Here is a 14,556-nt window from a genome sequence, read left to right as displayed (position 1 = left end):
GCCACTTGTAAAGGAGACATCAATGTGTTATTTTACTGGTTAAATGAAGGTGAAATTACTTTAGACTGGATTTCCATGGTAGAAGTCATTTTCTCTTACCGTGAACAGCGAAAACATTACAGTGCTGGGCCCCATGGCGCGATGACTCTCTTCTCCCACCCTTGATGAAGGCCGGCAGACTGGGTCTCCTCTGGTCCCCGACAAACTTCCCCGGCTGCTGCCCCATAAGGGCAGGGTGCCAGGCCGCAGCCGGGACTTCTCCAAGCTGGACTCACTCCCTCGCCGTCCGAAAGTCAGCACAGCAGTCAGGTAGTGAGAAAGTGGAGAGGAAATTGGAGTCCCTTCCGCCAGCTCAGTTTGGCTTCCCCTGGATAGCAGGTGATGGCGAGGAACACTGCAGGTCTTTTGATATATCTCAGTTTATCATGCTTTGAATGGCACCCAAGGGTTTCAGAGTTCAAATAAAAGTGATTTGCATTAATATGAGGGGGTAAAATACTTCAGATACACTGATGATGATGGTGGTGGTGGTGGTGATGATCTACGGGCAGATTGTAGTCTTTTGACAGAGAAAAACACATTCACGCCGCTCAAAAATGCAAGAATAAGCATAATGTAAGTCTATTCGACTGCACAAAAATGAAGTTGCAATGTTCTTTCTAGAGATTAGTTAACAACACTATGGCACAACAGTAAACTATACCCAAGAGGACCAGAGGTTTATCTAAGATATACATAATCTAGGGATCAATTAGCTCCTATAGTAAAGTGTATAATGTATCTTAAGGCAATGATGGACCAGTAAATTATACATTTAGTCTGTAGGCATTCAACATTTTTGAAACAAAGTTGTTTACACTATCACTATTCTACAGAGTAGTAGATGATAATGTCAATGTGAGACATTCATTACTCTGTTAAACATTTCAGCTTCTTTTTGGATATTGGAAATGTGAAGCCACTTCGATTCACCATGAAGACCAGCAATCTGACAAGCTAACAGGTCAAACAAGTCTTGTGTGTCACAGCAGGCCATAGATGCAAACACCATTGCGTCCCAAGTTGACAGGCAACATAGAGGTGTTGGTTTTAAAGCTTTTAACTATGAAAAGCAAACTGATTACTGGCTTTAAAGCTTTTAACCATGAAAATCACAAAAAACAATTCAGTCATAACGTTGATGCCAATATAATATTTGGTGCAAAGAAGACACTTCCCCATCCCATGGCAAAAGAAGGCACTGTCAAGTCAAACACATGAAACCATCCTATTTAGCCGATTAACTGAAAATGACAAAGTTCTACAGGACAGAGGATTGCTCCAAAATAAACTATATATTTACACTAACGAGCGAAAGTGTGAAAAGGCAGCATAATTAAGGCCAAAGAAGAAAGTCTACACTGCTGTCTGGTCAAGTTAGCACCCCAAAGCTAAGGTTGGAAGAGATAGCTACGAAGGCTAACTTCTTTAGCAGCGCGAGACGCTTGAAACACACACACACACACACACACACATCAACAGTTGGCTCGCGCTGATAACACGCCGGCGATAACTTACGTCGGCCACAGTCAGTCAGTCAGTGGACCTTTAATGTTTACAGCCCGAAACATTAACCGTGAAACTAACTAACTCTTTTTGTCAATGTGTCCCATCCATCATCATCCAACCCCTGCCTAGTGGACATTCAATTAAAAGTTTCCAAACTTCCGTGTCTGTCTTGCAGTCAAGAGTTTCTCTCTCTCTCGTGCATCGAGAGGCACTTTAATCCAGACACAGAGATTCGAGGCAGCAGCAGCAGGTCACAGACAGTGGTGAAACACACTCCGGTCGCGATCATCAATCAAACACGCCAAACTCTTCGTTCGCTGCACACTCTCGGCTCAGCGGCGTGTCCGTTCAGTGTTCCCCAGTGAAAATATGAGCAATAGTAAACTTTGTCCGAATAGTTGTCGCTAAGGGCGCCATATTTCTACTGCAAGGTGGTTTACTGAAATATGTGGGTGTGGCTACGTTCGACGTCAGCGAACGTGCGTGGGCTAGTACTGAGGAGACGCCCACTCTACCTTATTCCACAAGCCACAAGGCTGGTGGGTTTTTGTCAGAGGTCAAGGTGTCCATGATACTGTAGCACTAGCATTGTCCAAACCCCAATTATTGAAATCCACTACACCGAATAGACTTTCTTGGACCAGGCAAATGATGCAATCCATGCTGCATTGATGATGCATGTATAAAGCCAGACAGTCAGTATACAGGTTTTGTTAGGACACTGATAACATTAATTCAGAAATACTACCATTTAAAAATGTGTAGCACATTGGCATTAGTAGCCTACTACACTACATTAGGATTTCACTAGAACACATTCAGGGGTTCATTGGTTGATTATTAATATTGATTGATTGATTGATTGATTGAACATTATGCAGAATGGAATGGGTACATAATACATTAGGCCTACAGGTCAATACAAAAAGTTATTTTCAATTAATCAGAACATTTAATGGTACACAATTAATCTATGAAAAAAACCATATATAGGCTAGAGTTACAAAAGGGAAAAACATGTACAGTGGAAAGGAAAAAAGGGGTGTATAGGCCGTAGGGGGGTACTGCCTTTTTTTTACAGGGGCCGTAGGTACTGTTTGAGAGTGGTTTTGAAGGAGTCTAGGGATTCCCATTTCTTAATGGCTGTTGGTAGGGCGTTCCATATTTTAGTGTTGAACTCCCTCGGGTGTTGTGATTGTGGACTTTGTTGACATTAAGTGTTTAGACAGGTACATGAACATGGGTATCTTTAGTGGTGTAGCGAATCTTGTAGACCAGGCCCATTGCAAGTTGCTGTACTCTGTCGTCAACCCTAAGCCATTCCAACCTATCAAAATGGGCAGGGGTGAGGTGGGTTCTGGGAGTAATGCCAAGTAGTAGCCTTCTGTGGTACCATGAGGTGCATGCATAGTCAAAGAAACCTTGTATGAGCCTGAGGGCTCCTGTTAGGAGTGAGGATCTGTGGTATTATCAATGCTTCTCAACTTTTCAAGAACCTCCAGTTTGATGCACTAGCCATTTGATCAGGGACGTGTTGGGCCACTAATTCAGCCTGGGAAATGGAGTTAGAGAGGCCATGCGCCGGAAAACCTTGCCCTCCAGCGGTGCGGACCAAAATATTAACCGGTGAACGGTGGCAGTGATTTGGCCTTAATGATTAAGTGTACAGTGATGGGGACAGACGAAAGACAGCGAGATCGACATGGTCGGTCGATCTCGCTCCTCCTGGGTCAGACTGTGTATAAATGTAACCATCTGGACCTGTAATGGTCTACTTGGTTTCCAAACTTATGGGTCTGTCTTGCAGTCAAGAGTTTCTCTACTTGGTTACCTCTTGTATACTCTTGGGCCCCATAATTTGTTTCACAAGTTCACAACTATCAATTATTTAGCCAGAGATCCCCTGGAACCCCATTCAAGGGGCCCTGGGAGTCCCCAGACCCCATGTTGAGAACCTGTACTACTCAAATGAAATAGTAGTGCAGTGACCAATATTAGCATTTGTTTAAAAAAAAAATCACACCAGTGTGAAGTGAGGGCCGGTCTTATCTCATACTGGCCAATCAAAATACCTGTTGCCACAAATTTACGTCATACGACATTTGACCTAATTTCTCCTTTCATTGTCGATGGCAAATATGAGACGTGTGGGGACAAGATGACGTAAATCTTCCCTTTATTGTCAATGGCATTTCATGTTTGTGTTGCGGACATTATACGTCATATTTGGCAGACATTTGACCTAATTTCTCCTTTAAATGTCGAAGGCAAATATGAGACGTGTGGGGACAAGATTACGTAAATATTCCCTTCATTGTCAATGGCATTTAATGTTTGTGTTGTGGACATTGTGGGGACAAAAATAAATTGGTTACGTTTGCAAAATAACATGAATCAAATATGACTTTGGAGTATGTGCTTTATATTACTAACATAATAATTACACAAGGCAAATATCTCAAATTGTAGTAAACAGACATACAATGGTTATTGTACATTATGTCAACAAACGTGACTTTTTTTTTTTTATTCCACTCAACCCTTCTCCATACAAAACCTTATAAACAACACTTGTATGTATACTTGTAGAAAATATTCACCAACAAACAATAGGAACAGTTGCTTTAGTGGCTTTTAAATGCCACATCATTCTGATACTGTAAATCAAACTATGATAACAAATGTGACCCGGGACTGGAGACATATGGACTTTTCCTGGTCAAGCTGCCAATTATACTGCATCAAAATAGAGATGATAAAATCCAATGTCAGTTGCTGGGCTGGTGCTCAATCCGAGTTATCTTGGTTCTAGACTTGGAATGCAGGACAGGCATATTTTGTCTTGTAACAAGACAGACGGGATGGGGTTTCATTTCACTGTCCCTATCCCTCCTGTTCTATCAGCTTCTGTTGTGTCATCATCACAATCTCCTCCATAACCTCTGGTTTTAAAATGTCTTTGACCTATAAAGAGAGCATGATTACAAATAATTCAGCGTAGGCTTAATGATGGTTAATTAATTGATTAATCAGAATGCTGTGAATCGCCACAAAAGCATATTGTGTAGGAATAGTGCATGTTATGTACATCTTGCACTGAAATAAATAACGGTAGTGGGTCGCACACACCAAGACTTCAGTTCAAAATATTTATTTCATTTTTGAACAGGGACAAACGTTTCGGCTATCCAGCCATAACACCATATTGTCGTAAATATTACCATCATAATGCGTGATTGATTTGAATAGGCTTTGTATGTAATACATATTTGCACACTGTTTGAGCAAACACGCCATGTAGCCTAGATTAACTAATTTTGTTTAGTTTGATCTCAAGGTGCACTTCCACATTCCACATTCTAAGTATCATAGCCTAGTGAGGTTATAGGCTGTAGTGTAAATAGCTTCAATGTCAAGACAGCTGTTGCCTCACACAAATTAGTATCTTTAAGTAACAACTAAATATTTACACAAGCCTTTAGGCAGCAGTAATATCAACTGCATCCTCCCCAATGTGCTTTGCGAGATAGATTACAGTACATCCATTGGATATTTAATCCTACCTAAATATTCAAGAAATAATTTAAGAAAATAATTCATCTTAAAGTTCATGCCTGTATCTCTCCGTTTATTCATTTTTTATTTTTTTACTGAATTGCATTACATCATTTTAATGCAAGTATGCAACTATACATAACTAAAAATACATCGCATGGATGCACCTGGGACGTATCCTCAGTGATGTATCTGAGATCAACGGGGTTTCGGGTCTACCAACATCATACCCCTCACTCAGGCGACCAAGCCGGGGTTGATCAAATCCCGACTTAAATCCCAGTAGCTACCCTCGATCAGTCCATCAGGGAATGAGCAAAGCCACACAATCCGTTGCTCCAGAACTACTGTGCCGGGACTGGGAGAACCAGATTCTGGCGCGTGGAAGGACTAGGCTCTGTGGGTTGACTCCTGTCAACATTACTTTATGTAAATAGCCATGGTGCAACATAATTTAGTAACTCACTTGCTACAAAGTATCTAAATGAGTAGCTATGAGGCTACAGCCTTCAGTTACCCATCCCTGGTGGCTCAACCAGATAGTATGCATACTCTAGGAAAGATCTAATCATGGAAAAATGGGACCACAATCTGTTAAAAACTTGCAGCACTTGTAATGTATTGCTATTTACCATCTCTTTCCAGTCTTTAGCTTTCAGCGACAAGAAAACGTTTATTCATTTATTTATTTTTTACTGAATTGCATTACATCATTTTAATGCAAGTATGCAACTATACATAACTAAAAATACATCGCATGGATGCACCTGGGACGTATCCTCAGTGATGTATCTGAGATCAACGGGGTTTCGGGTCTACCAACATCATACCCCTCACTCAGGCGACCCAGCCGGGGTTGATCAAATCCCGACTTAAATCCCAGTAGCTACCCTCGATCAGTCCATCAGGGAATGAGCAAAGCCACACAATCCGTTGCTCCAGAACTACTGTGCCGGGACTGGGAGAACCAGATTCTGGCGCGTGGAAGGACTAGGCTCTGTGGGTTGACTCCTGTCAACATTACTTTATGTAAATAGCCATGGTGCAACATAATTTAGTAACTCACTTGCTACAAAGTATCTAAATGAGTAGCTATGAGGCTACAGCCTTCAGTTACCCATCCCTGGTGGCTCAACCAGATAGTATGCATACTCTAGGAAAGATCTAATCATGGAAAAATGGGACCACAATCTGTTAAAAACTTGCAGCACTTGTAATGTATTGCTATTTACCATCTCTTTCCAGTCTTTAGCTTTCAGCGACAAGAAAACTGCATATTGAAAATGTTTGATATAAACCTGGAATCTCATGATCTCCTATATAGAATTAATTATCTAATAATCTCAACCAGTGTCTTACCTGGTGGTGAAGAGAAGACTCATAGCAGTAGAAAACACTGGTGTCGTATAGTTGGACTTTGTGTGCAGACAACGCCAGTAAGCAGTTCCTCAACCGTGAGATCACTTCTCGATCTGACAGAGATACAGGCTGAAAGAACAAGGAGAATTAAAGTATGTGCGTGCGTGTGTGTGTTCCTAATGAGCATTATTTACAGTGCAGCTAAAGTAATAATTCAACCTTTCAGACGAGCATCGATTAACGCAGACGTTGTCGCCTGGATCAACGACAGGTCTGCTCCTGGCCTGCTCAATAGCGGCGCGACAACGCAAGCGCGACAATTTCACGGGACCACGCCAGCGTAAATACGCTTGCATTGTTGCCCCTCGACTTCTCATACATGGGTACATGAACCACATGACCAGGCTGTTTTCTGTCCCCTCAACGTAACTCTGCCTTACTATGGCTCTGCCTGATTTACTATCATCCCTGATGATGTCACGTGATGTCATGAGACCTGGGCACCATATACGGGGATTTTGAGTGATACACTGACTGACTGACGGGAAATGCATGATTCCATAGTTAATTGCGACCTTTGGTCGCAATCAAATTTAGCCCTCACCTCCAGGCTAGTGTAGAAACCCCCAGCCTCCTCGTCCTGTTGTGATGGGGTTGGGTACAGCCACACAAAGCCATTGTTTCCCAGAATGATGGATGCTCCACAAGGAAGGTTGTGGAAATGGGTTTTTTGCCTCTTGATCAGGGAAGGAGAGATCTGCACCAACACTCCTTGACCTAGCTAGTGACAGATACATTAAAAGATGATAAGATTAGATAATGTAGTTTGTCAACAACGTTGTGTGAACAGGGTAATGCAAAGCTGTTTATCTAGTGACATTATTTTCAGATTTTAAAAGCTGCCTAGTACCAATCAGAAATCCAATGTTGCAGGCTAGATTAAAAACAACACTGATTTTGTGACATTACACACAAGGCATGTAAATCCCTTAGTTTTCTGTATTTTGTCATTTGTACATGCCATTTGTACTGGTGTTGGTGCCATGATCATATGCATGCACAGAACCACACACATTGCCAACTTGTATTTCATGGCTGTCAAGTTTGAACAGGCACTATACCAGGCATATTTACACAATAAATAAATGATCGATATACAGTCAGACCAAATGTTTTCTCCCAGTTCTTAAATATCAAATAACAAGAACTTACAATAATTATTACAAAAATATGACTAGATTAAACTGAATAGCTAAATTGTCATATAGTGAACAGAAATGTGTTCATTCATTTTATTGCTTCACTTGTAATTGATACAAGATGACAAAGTGTTTGCTATAACTTACCTTTCCATACTTTAAACTGCGAGTGTGAAGCAACAGGGCTCCATCTGAAAAGACAGACTGTACCTCTGCCTAAAAGAGCCAGAAAAAAGGTTGAATCAAAATGATGTGAAAGACATAAGAAAAGGAAAATAGCCCATTAAAGTCAGGAGTCAGGAAAGATCATTGTAAATTGTAAACATGCGAGTACACTTATGAGATCTCCTTCCTGGAGGTACTCCCTCATAGTCAGTTCATCTTCTGCTGATCTTCTCCTCTTAAAAAATAAATAAAAAGAAATTTAGACGATTGCAAAACAAGTTCACCAAATTGGTACTATAAACTTTTGATTAAAGAATATTAAGAATAGATTCTTATTTACATCAATAACTTATACAAACCCACAACGCATCATGATGTGACGAGTTGTAAGCTGGCAAATCGGCAATTTTCACTATTTTTTTTACTCTCACAATGTATGCAATTATGACATCCAAAAAATAGTGACCCATAGTTGGTGTGGTTAAGGTTAAGGGTGCAGTTAAAGGGGACACAATGTCAGCAAGGATAAGTACAGTTACCAACACACTGGGCCAGAGCTACTATATCAAAACAATGTAGCACAGAGAGTACTTCTCGTAATTTCAATTTGTAAGAGTTGTGCACATATAGCAACTCACCAGTTCTCCTCCAGGCAGATTAACTGAAGATAGCAGGAGAACTGAGTCCAGTCGGGAGTTGATCTCCACCTTCCAACGTTTCTGCTGCACCTACAAACATCACAAGAAGACACTTAATAATATAAATTGAAACACAAATTTAAATACAATCAAATAATTGTATGCCTCCGCCGGCAGACATCTGTCGTTTTTTCCCCCCAACCGTGTGAATGCCTTGAGGAAATTTCCTGACATTTAGCACAAACATCAAGAATGAACTCATTAGAAGGGGTCAAAGATTAGGCGCTCGGGTGGCACAGTGGTAAAGTTCCTGCCCAGTGCCCACCACCGCAGAGTCAGTAGTTCGAAACCACCGCTTGACCGTGGTGCATCAGACTTTGTCGAGCGTCTATACTCACACAATTGGCATGGCACGTGTTCGGGGAGGGAAGCCGAGCCGAGCCAGGCCGGGAAGCTAGGTTGGGCTGGGCAGGGCCAGGGTGATATTTGTCAATGCATGTATTCCTACAGGCTGGTGGTGCCAACTGCCAAGTTCCTCACAGTCAGGTGAGCCAGTAGGATAAAAGAGCAGTGACAAACTGACAACACACGATCGCCTTTGGCGATGACACCCATTTGGTTCTGAACTATTTAAGGGTTTCAAAGCCATACCCATGTAACTTGAGAAATCCCGGACGGGCGATGCTTTTTACGGATGCTTTTTACTTTTCTTCCACACAATCACCTTCCCTGGTGTAACCATGTGCAGAAATTATTTCTTGAATTTATAATGAAATTAAAATCAAATGATGATCCTACCTCAGTGATTCGGCCAACAACCACATCTCCAACTTCTCCATAGTACCTGCAACACAAAAACAGTGAAATGTGGCAAAACAATCATACTTACATAATTTATTTTTTATTAGTGTTCGAGTTTGAAAGCACTCAATGCCACGGTCCTGCGTACATGTACCACCTGTTTCAAAATTGCACGTAATGCAGGAGGAGCAGGACGTTGTGATATTGAAAAAACGAGTACTTCCAAACTCGAACATGAAAATAATCACCTGCAGTGAACGGAATTTATTGAAAGTAGCTCATAATAACATGTTAATGGTGGTGATTTTTATTAAACAAATCTTGACGGATACAAATCTATGGGTATGGCGGATAATCCAAGCTTTCCTTACAGCTGTAATATTGCACAGTTTAACGATGTTTATAGCAGAGTAGGTCTAATAATGATCTACCATGCTTGCATGTTCCAGTCATGCATTATTTCTAACCACGTTTAAAATGATACATTTACGCTTTGGTTTAGTAGAGCTATAGTGTAGATTTTTGTCCCAACAAAAACATTAAATGCAATTGACAATGAATGGAGAATTTACGTCATTATGTACATATCTGAGCAAATAGGCTATTTTTGTCCTACACAAACATTAATTTCCCATTGACAATGAATGGAGAATTTAAATCATATTTAGACGAGCAAATTGGCTATTTTGATCCTACACAAATTCCCATTAACAATTAAGCAATAGAAGTTGATAAGAGCGCCCCTCACTCGACCTGTCCTGTATAACCTAGGCTACTACACAGTCAGTATAGTAGTAGACTCACATTCGCAATCTATAGCAGTTCAACTTTGGCTGTCCATTAGCCCTGGTCCAAGGCTTACAGACAGAGAGAGGCTCGCTGTAAGCCTTGGACCAGGGCTAGCTGTCCATTTACTTACCTTGTCTTAAGAGGTCTGACACAGATTAGTTTGTCTACTCTTTGCACCTCTCCAGCAACAGATGCTGTCAGATTCTCATCATCCATGTAAGTGCCATGACCCCTGGACATAAAGCATAATAAAAATAATATGACATGAGTAATGAAACGTTACATAAGGTTATAGTTTATTAAAGCCCACACTGTACTTTCGGACACACATATACTTATACTACAACCAACTGCTGTCTGTATGTACAAAAACATTCTAGGGCCCGGCTAGCAGAATGGGTGCATTTCAAACGAAAGCACAAGTCAATACAAAAACTGCTACGAGGATAAAACCAGGAAAAGCACCAAGACTTGTTTACATCAGGGTCCTCCATTTTCAATTCATCAGAACATTTAAAGACGTACAAATCACCATCTGCTCCTTGATCTTACGATTCTTACCTCATAAAACCTGCGTCCGAAGTGATCACATCACCGGGGACAACCAGATCCTTTCGATCTAGAGAGGATTTTGACAGTGAAACTTGTTTCCGAATAACTGGTAATCTCATGTCAGCAGCCATGCTTGTTACACATCAGACTTCAGACTTCAGCGTCTGTGTTGGCGCCTTAAAGTGACGTCATCACACACTTTTTAGCTTATTTTTCTTTCTTTAATTTCCCCCTTTTATTTCAGAATGCATTTTGTTGTTATTATTATTATTATTATTATTATTACATATATTTAAAATACCATACATTTGTCAAATAAGGTTGAGGCATAGACTGTAAAGGGTTGAGGCGGGGGAGACATTTTTCTTTTCATGTTCACATGGCGTCCTCCAGTGGTTGCATACTTCCATCATACTTCAAAACGTGCTTGCCTTCTCCAAACGGTACATAACAGTGAAATTAGGCTAGCACCTATGGCTAGCACAATGTCACATCATGATCCTTGTCACATCTTCAGAGTGTGGAACTCTTCAGGCAACATTGATGTAAATAGGGTAGACCTACATAGCACAGACAGACCAATGATTTATAATTAAAATATATTTTTTGTAAACTGTATATTATAAAACAAAAGTGTGTTCTTTATTAAAATTCATTAATTAAAATCACAACTATAAAAAGAGATTTAGGTGAATACCCTGTAGCTGCATGGACTAAAGCGGTGACCATAGATCACCCCCCGCATAAGAATACAATAGGCTACATCTACACAGTGCAATTCATCTTTATCTGCTGTTCTGTGGTTCTTCTCCAGGTGGCTCTAGGCCTTCCTCTCTTCCTCTTGCCTTGTGGGTTTCATGTTAGTGAATGTTTTGTTATTGATTTGTTATGTCTTCACAGTGTATGTCCTACTCCTATCCATGTCCATTTTCTCCTCCTATGGTGTCTTGACTTGTGAGGTCCCCTAGGTTTGCATTGTATATTGATTGATTGATTGATTGAAATATTTATTAACAGTTTGTAGAATTTACAGTACATTTTAAGCACAAACTCAATACAAAGACTGTCAACTGTGAGTGGACGACCCAATTAAGCATTACACTTGTTTACAACAGGGTCCACATTGTTCAATTCATCAAAACATTTAAAGACATACAAACATTTAGAGACATACAAATAGACATTTCTATGTAGCTAAATTCATCATAATATGATGTTGGGCCAGTAGATTCCTAGTAATAATAATAATAAACTTTATTTGTATAACACCTTTCATACATAAATGCAGCTCAAAGTGCTTCACAGGGCAGGACACAAAAATAAAATACAATAAAACACAAGTAGTTAAAATGATAGAACAATGGCAGAGAACAAAATTGAATATAAGAACATAAAATAAATAAAAACAAATAAAAACACCACATGCAGCAAATCAGTCAGGGCAGGAAGCCAGGAACGTGCATAGTAGACGTTGGAGGCAGCGGTGGAAGAATGTTTGTCGGTATTTTACCGAGTATGTTATAATGTTGGTGGTTATCTTCCAGGTTTCTGAACTGTAGAGTAGGGTGGATTTGACAAATTAGTTGAAGATTTGCAGTTTGGTTTTGCGTGATATATCTTTTGCTTTTCAGATTTTGACTGCATCCTACAAAGCTGTCCACCATACTCATCCTCTACTGTAGAAAGAAACACTGGTGTAACCTTGGCTGGGCGGCGAACCCCGGACCTCATATCAACAAGGCGCATACGTTACCAGTGGACTAAAGCGCCAGACCTGATACAGAAAGAACCAAACCTAAAAGTCACCAAGCACAGACAAATACATTTGTCACGTTTAATATAAATGTTTATTTACATTTTACTTCTTTACTAAAGACATTAGTTATAATTATTAATTCCATCACTTAATTGTATCAAATAAATCCATTAAAGACTTGGCCTAGTTGGTCCATCTGTTAAATCCATTAAAGATATAGCTGTAACTTATTCATTCTATCACTGAGGAAATCTCTTACATTTCACAGATTGCACAGTTTTTCCCTGTTCAAATCCCAGGTCAGGACTTCCTCCTATAGCTAGTTCAATGCTGGAGTATTTCAACTTCCCTTTTACTTCAACAGCACTGAATGAATGATATGGTGGTGTAGTCCTCTATGATCGGTCTCTCATCACAGATATTTCATGTTCAAATTCCAGTCCTCTAATACTTTTCAACTCTACCTAACTGAAGGCTAAAATACAAAAGAACAACAACAACTATGAGAGATGGTGTACTGGTCTGATGTTCAGGTTCTCAACACAGAGGTAAGGTTCCATGTTCAAGTCCCAGATCTCCTAGTTAAATTCTGGATAACTTTGAAATATATATATATTTCTATTAGTGCACGTAAATTCAACATTGCACAAATAAGTTAATATCACTTTTCTCTCTGCACAATTAGCTACACAACGTCCAAGTGACGAATATGCCAAACACTCACTCAGCAGTCTCAGCTCACTGACTCTAATTCAATGTCTTATGATTATGAATATAATTAAATGTAAATGTGGCTTATAAACCCATGGAGGTTGGGCACTTTGTGTGCAGAACACGAAAATAAAAGAATCAATCAAAAATCAATCAACAATCAATCATAGCAAAAATAGTTGAAAGTGAACAGTGCCAACATTGTCCAGTTGAAAATGAACTACGCCGACACGCCATCCATACGACGTTGATACGCCGACCTCTCTCTGGACGGCGTATCAACGGCGTATCAACGTCCGCTCACGCCGTCGGACAGTTTTTGACTATTTTTTGTGTTTTCAGACAGTTGAAAGTGAACTGAAAATGAACTACGCCGACACGCCGTGCACACGACGTTGATACGCCGTCTCTCTCTTGGACAGCGTAGTAACGGCTATGGACGTCCGCTCACGCCGGAAATGTAAGAGATGTCCTCAGTGATAGAATGAATAAGTTATAGCTATATTTTTTATGGATTTAACAGATGGAATGAATTATTACAACTAGGCCTAGTCTTTAGTGGATTTATTTGATACAATTAAGCGATGGAATTAATCATTATAACTAAATGTATAAAGCATTAAGCAATGTAATTGCTTGTAGTCAGTCAGTGGCCTTAATGAACAGATTCATAAGACAAGTTATAATTATAAATTGACACATGTTCATGACTTTGTTCATATCAACTTTCACGTATTTTTTGTATTGTAATTTTGTATCGTTTTGTTTTTGAAGATTGTGTTTTTTTGCCATATCTTTCCCTCAGCATCTAGCGCCATCTTGTGGCTGTAAAGAGGCAGCCAATGAGACTAGTTCCATAAACAGTGAAAAACATATTGTACTCTATAGATGCTGACCCCATGCACTTTACACCAAACATTGAATCATTAGACCAGACAGGAAGCAGACCAGACATGCTAATTACTTCAATTAATAATGAAGCTTGAATGTTTGCACTGTCTCGGCTCTGTATTTAAGAAAAGTGACAACCTTGCCAAGGCTCTAAATACATCTGTCAACACGACTCTATTCAGGAATCCTGTGTCCTGCCACACATATAGCAATTATGTGTGTTTTTTTCACTAGAATTTTTATCTTTTTAAGTGCCACTTTTTCAACAACAAAAACATCCGGTATGCTTTTGAATTAAAATGCATTAGGAAACATACAGATACTCAGAATGAATACCTGACAAAAAGATAGACAGACAGTCCCAAATCCCCATACAGGCAACAAGGGTGTTCCTATATTTGTCGGACACTGAAGACAATATCCAAGTTAAATTATTATAATTCTATGTGAAACACCACTGGTAGTTACAGTGCACATTATCTAATAAATAATGAATAATTTAAAATGTTTTACTTATCAATCAATATTCTTTGGTCTAGAAGTTAGAGAGAGCGAAGCTATATCAAACATCATTTATTTAGACTATAAGAAA

At 39.8% G+C, this 14,556-nt stretch overlaps 2 protein-coding genes across 2 annotated transcripts in view; both read right to left on the bottom strand.

Moving 5' to 3' along the window:
- abl1 (c-abl oncogene 1, non-receptor tyrosine kinase) overlaps positions 1-1,980 on the bottom strand; it is a 48,823-nt gene extending 46,843 nt beyond the window's left edge. Inside the window, exon 1 of the mRNA XM_083794129.1 lies at positions 100-1,980. Coding sequence (XP_083650255.1) covers positions 100-226 — 127 coding nt within the window. The 5' untranslated portion in view covers positions 227-1,980. The remainder of the gene's footprint in view (positions 1-99) is intronic.
- A 1,963-nt stretch (positions 1,981-3,943) lies between these two features.
- On the bottom strand, positions 3,944-10,749 carry exosc2 (exosome component 2). Its single transcript, XM_083793137.1, has 9 exons — positions 10,616-10,749; positions 10,185-10,286; positions 9,263-9,308; positions 8,465-8,554; positions 7,996-8,061; positions 7,809-7,877; positions 7,067-7,243; positions 6,463-6,591; positions 3,944-4,512 (listed from the first exon to the last, which is right to left on the bottom strand). Exons 1-9 carry the CDS (start codon positions 10,735-10,737, stop codon positions 4,432-4,434), a joined length of 882 nt encoding a protein of 293 aa, XP_083649263.1. The 5' UTR covers positions 10,738-10,749; the 3' UTR covers positions 3,944-4,431.
- Between the last annotated feature and the right edge of the window lie 3,807 nt (positions 10,750-14,556).

The sequence above is a fragment of the Protomyctophum parallelum genome (genome assembly GCF_964188405.1).
Source record: "Protomyctophum parallelum genome assembly, chromosome: 21".
Classification (NCBI taxonomy): Eukaryota; Metazoa; Chordata; class Actinopteri; order Myctophiformes; family Myctophidae; genus Protomyctophum; species Protomyctophum parallelum.
The sequence above is the reverse complement of the archived record's forward strand: the minus strand, read 5'-3'. Positions and strand labels throughout refer to the sequence as shown.